Source organism: Taudactylus pleione, unplaced genomic scaffold (genome assembly GCF_031769625.1).
Source record: "Taudactylus pleione unplaced genomic scaffold, aTauple2 ptg000329l, whole genome shotgun sequence".
Classification (NCBI taxonomy): Eukaryota; Metazoa; Chordata; class Amphibia; order Anura; family Myobatrachidae; genus Taudactylus; species Taudactylus pleione.
The window spans coordinates 2136823-2147220 of record NW_028284730.1 but is presented as its reverse complement, the minus strand read 5'-3'; the positions used below and the strand labels follow the sequence as shown (position 1 = coordinate 2147220).

The 10398-nt window shown below is 44.8% G+C and overlaps 1 protein-coding gene across 1 annotated transcript in view; it reads right to left on the bottom strand.

The window, feature by feature from the left end:
* Positions 1 to 4297: 4297 nt before the first annotated feature.
* Positions 4298 to 10398, bottom strand: part of RNF181 (ring finger protein 181) — a 28454-nt gene continuing 22353 nt past the window's right edge. The window contains exon 6 of the mRNA XM_088443298.1: positions 4298 to 4697. Coding sequence (XP_088299424.1) covers positions 4638 to 4697 — 60 coding nt within the window. The 3' untranslated portion in view covers positions 4298 to 4637. The remainder of the gene's footprint in view (positions 4698 to 10398) is intronic.

The following is a 10398-nucleotide window of genomic DNA, read 5'->3' as shown; positions in this document are numbered from 1 at the left end:
TAAGGATTTATCTGTGGAAGCAGGTGGGATAATTACTGACATAGCACCTTAGCTCACCGGTGCATGATTACAGAAACCCACAAAGCATGACCTGTTGGGGGGTACTTGAGCACTGTTCTAATGTAATAGTTGTCCTAGAGACAGACCATCCACAGGTGCATCAATTTTAGTTACTGAACTCCACTTAGAAGCTTATTATTCCTGAAAGGATACATAAGGTTAAACAGGTGTCTTGGCATGCAGTCTATTTTTATTTAATGCTGAGATCTGTAAGCAGCTGGTGTATTATAAACACTCCGGTTTTCCTTTCCCGGCCCCTATAAAGTGCATCTCTGAGATAAGCTGAAATTGTAGTACCCCAATTTCCTCCAGCTCATTACTTGAAGAATCAAGCTCCAAAACAGACACCGGGTACTTTCTTGCACCAGAAGGACCATTCTGCGTTTCCTCTATGCCCACACTTATGCTGGGTATACACGGCCAGAAAAAATGAAATGAAAATCTGGTAATGTATGGGAGCTAATGACAATCGTCCATTTGCTCACAAAAATTGTTCAGACAAATTGGTTAAAACACAAATTTAATCAATTTGTTTTTTTTGTCCCTTTTCCCTTGTTTAAGTCCATATGATCAACTAACATTTGCTCCCATACATTACTTGCCCAGCATTAGAGACATTTGTCCTGTATTGAAGCCAATACCCAGGCAATTATTTCTTAAATGGTCAAAGGACTTCAGTGTGCCCCCCTTTCTTCTAAATCCCCTTCCGCCACCCGCTCCCGTACCCCGTTGCTGGTGGCCAGCCAGATCCTCCTCTGCTTCAGCGCTAGGTCTGTCCTGTCTCTTCCACAGTGGGAGCCGTTGGACGGGCGGTGAGTGCCCCGGGGCCCTCTGCGGATCCTTGTTGGAGATGGACAGACCTTAGAAAATGAGCCCAGCTTTCTTTGGGCTTTGTGGCACAGTTTATCACATTTTCCATAAACACACTGTTGAGTTGAGTAAGTTTTCCAGCAGCATCTTCAAAAGTACCGGGAAAGGAAGTACATTAACTAAACAGACTAGATGTTTATCTGTCGGCCGTCAAATTCTGTTTCTATGTTTAAACCATAGGTTCCCAAACTGTTTAGAATCACGGCACCCTAGAGTATCAGCAGTGTTTTCACGGCACCCCTAAGCCAGAAGTTTGTTATTGAGAAATTCGGGGAAAAAAAATGATTAAATAAATTGTGCTTACCTGTCATCCATAGGTTTAGTTATGTGGTGGAGGATAGGTTTGTGCTTGGGTTTGTCCACATATTTACATTATATTGACCATAAATAATTTGATTTGGTACTGGACCACCAACCTGTGGCACCCCGGCAAGTGTCCTGATGCACCCCAGGGTGCCACGGCATACAGTTTGTGAACCACTGGTTTAAACCATTAATTCCACTAAATCACCTCTGAAAAGTGGTTACCTAGGCACTGTGCTTTCAGGGAAAGGTTGTAGAGCTCATCCTAGCACCCAATTTTTCTGCAAAGCAGAATTGCAGTGAGTTCAGCTGTCTGGGGGTCAGCACAGTTTCCATCCGATTGTTCCTGCTAGCACACCTGGAATTCTGATGGGCTGGGACCCGGGACCAGGTAAGTATAACCGTGAAATAACAAATAAAACAATCAGCAATTACACTGCATTCACATACGCTTGCCTCACTTTAGGTGCCAGACAGGAAAAAGACACAGAAGGGAAGGAGGATTCACAGTGTATATAATCCTGGTATGTTTCTTTTTCCTGGCTCTAGTCAGCTGGCCAAGATGTTAACCCATCATTGGATGGCTGCCATTGTTGAATAGGAAATTAAAGTGTAAGCCTTTCCGGGGAGCAGGGATTGATCAGAACGAATAGACATTCTCGTTATAGAATACTGGCACTTTATAATTAAAACTATATGCATTTTTTTTTCCTGATTATTTGACGTCCATTGCTCAGTATGGTAACTTGCACTCAAATGAATGCTGATACAAGCAGGTTAAGTGTTACTCATATGTTTCATTTAAGTAGAGAAATAAACATGGTAAAATTAGTATATATATTCTATTTAGCTAGGCACATAATAAGCCACACAAACTACTGTTCCATGTCACCTCCGTTCCCTTACCAGTAACCTAATAAAGTGGAGACTGAACTCACTAACGCCCGTGTGCAAAAGCTCTAACATTACATGTGAGTAATTGTATTTTTAAAACGGACAAATTAGTGGAGACCCTGGCCATTCTCTGTTTAGACCTCTTCCAGGTTACATAGCTGGGTTCTGGTATAAAAGATAGACAGAAATTAGATACAAATGATCTATATAGACACCAGATGTTAGACAGGCAATAGGTCGACATAAAAGAATGTCGACAGGGACAAAAGGGCAACACAAAAAATGGTTGACACACAGATGGTCAATACTAAATTTTTTTTCTAACCCTAATCTTCACCCTAACCATCCCTCCTGGTGCCTATCCCTAACAGTCGGGGTAGGTGCCTGACCCTAAGCGGCCCTTCTAGTGCCTAACCCTGGTGCCTAACCCAAACCCTCCCTCCTGGTGCCTAACCCTTAAAAAACACGTGTTGACCATTTGTACCTGACGATCCTCTGCCATGTCGACCTATTGTCCCTATCGACTTATTGCCTTTCTAACATCTGGTGTCTATCTAGACACTGTTGACATTTTTACGGTCTATCTATAGTCCTGATACCACATGGCTGCGCACACCAGTATCTTCCAACCTGACTCCCAGATACTCCTATTCCAATGAGGTTTTCCAGTATCACCCAATAATATTCAACTGAAATAGATCAGCACTAACACTGACCTTATTTTGCGGCCACAAACTGGATTAACAAGTAACAACTATTTTGTGCCAGTCTATTAAAAACCAATGGTGCTGGCAAGGTGGTGGAAGATTAAGATTTCTCACTGAAAGTTATTTCCATTCACTCTGCTTCTAAAGGTCTTCAAACTAGGGACGTATTAAGAGAGGAGGGGGCCCATGTGCAGTCTCCCTCCCTCCTCTCAAGCCGGCTGTGCAAGTGAGTAGACTCTGTCTTTGGCATACGTAGGTCTCTAGGAAAATGGCGCTGCGGCCATTTTCCTGGTGCCTTTTAGAGGAAACTGCTGAGAAAGTGACCCCAGCGCCATTTTTCCAGTGATTTGTGCAGCGCTGCCAACGTGAGACTTGAGAGGTAAGTATTGAAGAACATTGGTACAGGATGTGTGGGGGTTCCCCCTGGACCCAGGCACACCCGGCACCCATTATAGATGTGCCACTGTTTCAAGCCAATGTTTAGAATTAGGGTAAAGGCTACAATTGCAAAAAATAGCACCCATGTATCTATGTTGTGTATTTAACACCCATACCTTACTGCAAATCACGGGCCAACACAGAAGCTCTATTATTTGTGACTCCTATTTTACTATGGTATTGTAGGGTTAACCTGTCTTCCTTCAGTAACCCATAGCCTATTCTCCTGGTTACTCAGTCTGACCACATATACAGCCATGGCCAAAAGTTTTGAGAATGACACAAGTATTGGTTACTTTTTACAAAATTTGCTGCTTCAGTGTTTTTAGACCTTTTTGTCAGATGTTACTATGTTATACTGAAGTAACATTACAAGCATTTCATAAGTGTCAAAGGCTTTTATTGACAATTACATTAAGTTTATGCAAAGAGTCAATATTTGCTGACCCTTCTTTTTCATGACCTCTGCAATTTGCCCTGGCATGCTGCCAATCAACTTCTGGTGCCACATATTGACTGATATCCGCCCATTCTTGCCCAATCAATGCTTGGAGCTTGTCAGAATTTGTGGGTTTTGTTTGTCCACCAGCCTCTTGAGGATTGATCACAAGTTCTCAATGGGATTAAGATCTGGGGAGTTTCCTGGCCATGGACCCAAAATTTCAATATTTTGTTCCCCAAACCACTTAGTTATCACTTTTGCCTTATGACAAGGTGCACCATCATGCTGGAAAAGGCATTATTCATCACCAAACTGTTCCTGGATGGTTGGGAGAAGTTGCTCTTGGAGGATATTATGAAATGCTTGTAATGTTACTTCAGTATACCATAGTAACATCTGACAAAAAGGTCTGAAAACACTGAAGCAGAAAACTTTGTGAAAACCAATACTTGTGTCATTCTCAAAACGTTTGGCCATGTCTGTAGACAAAAAACTAGCCATGCAGGCTGATCACTCATTTTATAGTGATCCACAATTTATCACATAGCGAACTCAGTAAAAACAATATTCGCCTGGCTGTATATATAGAGGTTTGGGAAGATTTATTGTTGAATTTGATGGGAGTGTATAAAATGCTATTTTGAAAGTCATTTCCCTGTAATGTTGAACAGATTGTATCTGCGCCACATAACATAAATCAAATTGATAATGAGACAAACCATCTGCTATTATAAATACAAATCTATTTCACAAAGAGAAGAGTAAAAAAACAAAATAGGTTGTTGGTTTTTGGCTAGTGCTGGAGCCTGTAATTCAGGATGGAGCGAGAGGCGCAGCCCAGCAGTCCGCCCCAGCAGTGCAGGGACTCGGACCATGTATAAGAGTGTTCCATAGGATCAGACAGGGAGGGGGAGGGGCTTCCGTCAAGTATACATTGCTCCATGCAGATCTTCTAGCCTGTGCTCCCTCTGCTGCCTCCGTGCCTGTAACCACATACAGAGGGACATATAAGCACAGATAGTGATTGGCAACAAAAGATTTAATCTAACTTACTCTTCTTACATATGAAAGAGAAAGAAAAACTAAATAAAATGAAACAACCCTAATTTAACCCTAATGCAAGAACATATAATAGAGAGTCTCAGAATGAACTCGGACAGTATTTGTATCAATCCCCTTCTTGAATCAATTTCATCTGATTAACCTAAAATTGTACGTGCAATGAATACTAAAAAGTCTTTATAGGTTATTTAATGAAGAATATAAAATGGATTTGATCTCACACTCAGTGGGCACTTTATTAGGTACACCTTTCTAGTACAGGGCAAGACCCCCATTTGCCACCAGAACAGCCTGACTTCTCTGTGGCATGGATTCACTGAGGTGCTGGAAACATGGTATTAGACAGTCTGGTCTATGCTGGCATGATAGCATCACGCAATTGCTACAGATCTGTTGGCTACACATTCATGCCGCCAATCTCCCGTTCCACCATATCCCAAAATTGCTCTATCAGATTGGGATCTGGGGAATGTGGAGGCCATTGAAGTAGACTGAACGTACTGACATGTCCGTGGACCCAGCTTGAGATGACGTGTGCTTTGTGACATAGCGTGTTATACTGCTAGAGGTAACCATTAATAGTTACATAGAAAGTTGGGTAGACTGTGACCATAGAGGAATGCACATAATCAACAACACTCAGGTAGGTTGTGGATCATATACAATGCTCAATACATATTAAAGGTAATTATATGTTGTAACCGCCCTTTACTCTATAAAGGGACACCAGGTTACCAACTGCTCTGGGGAGCTGTAAGGGCAGCGGTGTGACCATCTGAAGCATCCTAAGGACGCTCCAGGCAGCACTGCTGCATAGATTCTGGCTGCAGGGTTCCATTCTGCGAGCCTTATACAGCCCCTGGGCCTGAGGTTCCCCATCCCTGCCTTAGAGACTGGCAATGACTAAAAGGATCCAGCACTATTGTTTCCTTTAAATTTCTATGTGCTCCCCCCAGGGCCGGAGCTTCCATTAGGCAGTTGCCTAGGGCGAAGGCCACTAGAGGGTGCAACTGAGTCCGCCTACCAGTGGTCAGGGAACAGGGGTAAATATGAAATTCCTGGGGGTAATGGACGGACAGCCGGGCATGCATATGAACCATTCTATAATATAGAATAATTCATATGCATGCCTGGCTGTGCCGCAGGGACGCTCTAAGCCGGACGCCCGCTGTGATGTTATTACCAGCGGGCGCCCGACTCCTTCCCTGCAGCGCCGCGTTAGTCGGAGGCTAGCGTTCTCTTCTGAACTCCAGCTTCCGCCTCTCTCCATGCGCACTATGGGAGAGACGTCATGACGTCTTTCCCATAGTTCCGAGGAGAAGCCAGGGCGGACAGGACGGCGGCGGATGCAGGATCGGGGATTAAGGTAAGCGGTTTTTTTTTTTTGTACTAGCGGCACTACAGGGGCATAACTATGAGGGCACTACTACAGGGGCATAACTATGGGGGCACTACTATATGATTTCCTTCCTTTCAAATCAAGGGGGTAACGACGGCGTATATAAATATATTTTGGCGTAAAAGGTAAAAAAGTTCCCTGACCCCTGGCCTACCATAAGCATGTATTTGATGGAGACATACAGTACTTCATCTCCATGATGCTGGTGGCTGCAGCGGGTGTTAGCAGATGCAGTCGCTGCTGCTTTCCCCTGCTCTGCTCTCTGGGCTAGCCATACACATACGGCTAGCACAGCCAGCAGCTCCCAATCCCTGCTGCTTCCTCCCCCCCTCACTCCCAGCCAGGCACAGTAGCTCCGCTCCCTAGATGAGACACTGAGCCGAAGAGCTGGCATGTTCTGATGGGCGGCCATCAGTCAGTTCTGTACCGTGCTGTCCACCCAAGAGTTCAGCAGCTGCAATTATTTACTTTTGTTTGCGGAGTTTTACAAACACATCTGTATCACTCCCTACCCCCTCCCTGTTGCAAGAGGAGGAGAGGTGAGTGAGGCCTAAGGGCTTCCAAACACAATTAAGCTGGGTACACACTGACAGATACATTGGCCGATCAGTTGATCGGCCAATGTATCTGCTGCCTGTCGGGCAGTGTGTACCCACGATATGTCGGTGAACGTCGGCATTCACCGACATTTCACATTGGCTGTGCTACACAGACGATGGACAGATATGTCTACAGACCACCCGTACACAAAGAGCGGCAGCCGCAAGGAGGGGGGCGGACAAATAGGGATCTGGACAATGGAGGGTATGGATCATATGTAGGTCACTTCATCTATACTACTCTGCATCTCTCCTGCTGTAAGAGGTCTTGGTAAAAGGACACACAGACATCCTGAAATGTCAGCCTCCTCCTAGGTGAGAACTTGCTTAGCTAAACATTTACAGTATGCTGTATTATATATATTATACTAAATAAACTTATTTCTTTTATTTTTGCAAATCCTCTGCTGTGTTTGTTATTCTTATAAACATATTTTCTATACAAACATAGTGTGTCTGCATGTGTGTGTATGAGATACAGTATATGTATATACAGTGCATCCGGAAAGTATTCACAATGCTTCACTTTTTCCACATTTTGTTATGTTACAGCCTTATTCTAAAATGGAATAAATTCATTATTGTCCTCAAAATTCTACACACAATACCCCATAATGACAAAGTGTAAAAAGTTTTTTGGTTTTTTTTTTAGATTTTTGCAAATTTAATAAAAAAAAAAAAACCTAAGAAACCACATGTACATAACTATTCACGGCCTTTGCCATGAAGCTCAAAATTGAGCTCAGGTGCATCTTGTTTCTACTGATCATCCTTGAGATGTTCCTACAACTTAATTGGAGTCCACCTATGGTAAATTCAGTTGATTGAACATGATTTTGAAAGGCATACACCTGTCTATATAAGGTCCCACACTTGACAGTGAATGTCAGAGCACAAACCAAGCATGAAGTCCAAGGAATTGTCTGTAGACTTCCGAGACAAGATTGTCTCGAGGCACAAATCTGGGGAAAGGTACAGAAAAATATCTGCTGCTTTGAAGGTCTCAATGAGCACAGTGGCCTTCATCATTCATAAATGGAAGAAGTTCGGAACCACCAGGACTCTTCCAAGAGTTGTCCGACCGCCTAAACTGAGCAATAAGGAGAGAAGGGCCCTAGTCAAGGAGGTGACCAAGAACCCGATGTCAGAGCTATAGCATTCCTCTGTGGAGAGAGGAGAACCTTCCAGAAGGACAACCATCTCTGCAGCAATCCACCAATCAGGCCTGTATGGTAGAGTGGCCAGACGGAAGCCACTCCTTAGTAAAAGGCACATGGCAGGCCGTCTTGAGTTTGCCAAAATGCACCTGAAGGACTCTCTTTGGCGTCAATGCCAGGAATTATGTTTGGAGCAAACCAGGCTGTCACAACCCTGGCTAGTTTTTCTCTTTTTGCCTTGAGACTTACCCCTGCCGGCTGTCCCGTGGATCTGTATGTGTGCTTCACCTGGGAGATCTCTCCTGATCATGCTGGCTGCAACACTTCTGTGTATACATTTGGACTGAGCTCTCCTCTCCACATTGATTATTCACCTGGATCCTTTCCTGTCTGTGAACACTGCTAGCCTTGATTGGGATCGCAGGTGTAGGTCTGACTCTCAGTCCTGCAGAGATGATTGCTCTCTCTGCATATTGTGCCCTCCACCATTCAGAGTGCTACTACCAGACCACCTGATCGTATCCACCAATTCCTTCCAGACCCAGGGTATATACATCCTCCTCTGATAGCACTCAGTGCCTGAACATCTCGTTACTTCTCGTCGTGTATTGTTTGAGCTTCGTCCATGTACAAGTGTATTCCAGGCTCCTGCTGATTGCTATACCTGGCGCGTCTGGAAATCCTGCTGGTTCCTGATCAGTTCATTCGGCAATCCGGCCGATAGCTATACCTGGCGCGTCTGGAAATCCTGCTGGTTCCCAGACTAGTTCTATCAGTAATCCTGCTACACGAATATACCTGGAGTATCCAGAAATCCTATTGGTTCCCAGGCCAGTGCATAATGTTCATTGCTGTTGCATGACTTATGATCCTGAGTTCCCTGTGTGTTACCAGTGCTTTCCAGCACAGGAAATGATACTCCAAGCCGGAGTGATATTCCGAGTCCATTCCACGATACTCCAGTCCGGAATGATTTTCCAAGTCCATTCCACGATACTCCAGACCGGAGTGATTTTCCAAGTCCATTCCACGATACTCCAGACCGGAGTGATTTTCCAAGTCCATTCCACGATACTCTAGTCCGGAGTGATATTCGAAGTCCATTCCATGATACTCCAGTCCGGAGTGATATTCTTAGTCAATTCACACTACTCCAGTCCGGAGTCAAGTTCCAAGTTCATCAGTTCAATTCACATTGCTCCAGTCCGGAGTCAAGTTCCAAGTTCACCAGCTCAGTCCACTTTACTCCAGTCCGGAGTCCAAGTCCAAGTTCTTCAGTCCAATCCACATTATTCCAGTCCAGAGTCAAATTCCAAATCCTTCAAGTTCAAACCTCGTTACTCCTGTCCGGAGATCCAGTACCAGTTCACTTAAGTTTCTAGTCTACAGTTTCTTTTCCAGGTTCAGCGATTATTCGAAGACTCTTTCCTTCAGTCTATTCAGCTAATCTTCCTGCCAGTCCCAGTCCGGTTCCTCCAAGTCGCCTACTGATATCCTGTCCAGTTCAGCAAGTCTTCCTGCCGGTCCCAGTCCGGTTCCTCCAAGTTTTCTACTGGTTCCACTCCAACGTTACAAGTTTCCTGTTCCTGTCATTTATCACCAAAGGCAGTTCTCACTGCTATACAACTCTTTTGCAAATAGAGCTATTTACCTCAACCAAGGTTCCAGTCAAGCCGGTCTCCGCTGAATCCACTTCAACACCTGAGTCAGGTAATTCTCAGACTCCAACCGTAACAGTATGTTCAGGCCTAACGATGGTGGTGGATCAAGCATATAATACTGGACCAACTGCTTTCCATAACCTGCTCGCTCGCTTGGATTCACAGGAGGCGGTACAGAATAAAGTGCTACAGCTTCAGCAATTTCTGACTAATCGGCTAGATGATACTCAAATCATACCTGAACCCCTAACTACCTTCCATCAACTGCTAGAACAGCTACAAGCTCTACTCCTCAAAATTTTTCGGGTCATTCCTGAATTTCTTAGTACTACCCCAGACGCAACTAAAACCTCTGCCTTGGAATCCCTAAGAACCAAAGATCCTACCATACCAAGTAATGTGAGACGTCGAAGTTACCTGCGCCCCAAGCTCTCTGTGGCTGAACGCCAGCGGTACAAAGATTTACAGCTCTGTCTCTATTGTGGGGGTTCTGACCACTTTATTAAAGACTGTTCGGTTTGCAATTCCAACACTAATACCAAGTGTCAACGTATCCATGCCCGTTCTGGTCCCAGCTCGGATTCTGCCCATTCCGGTCGCAGCCCGGATTCTGCCCGTTCCGGTTCCAGCCCGGATTCTGCTTGTCCCAGCAATGGACTCCAGTCGGCAATCCCAGGAAGGGTCTCCAGAGTCCCAGCCCCAGGAAGGGTCTCAAGTCTTGCACCCCAGGAAGGGGTTTCAAGTCTCACACCCCAGGAAGGGGTTTCAAGTCTCGCACCCCAGAGGGGGCCTCGAGTCTCGTACCT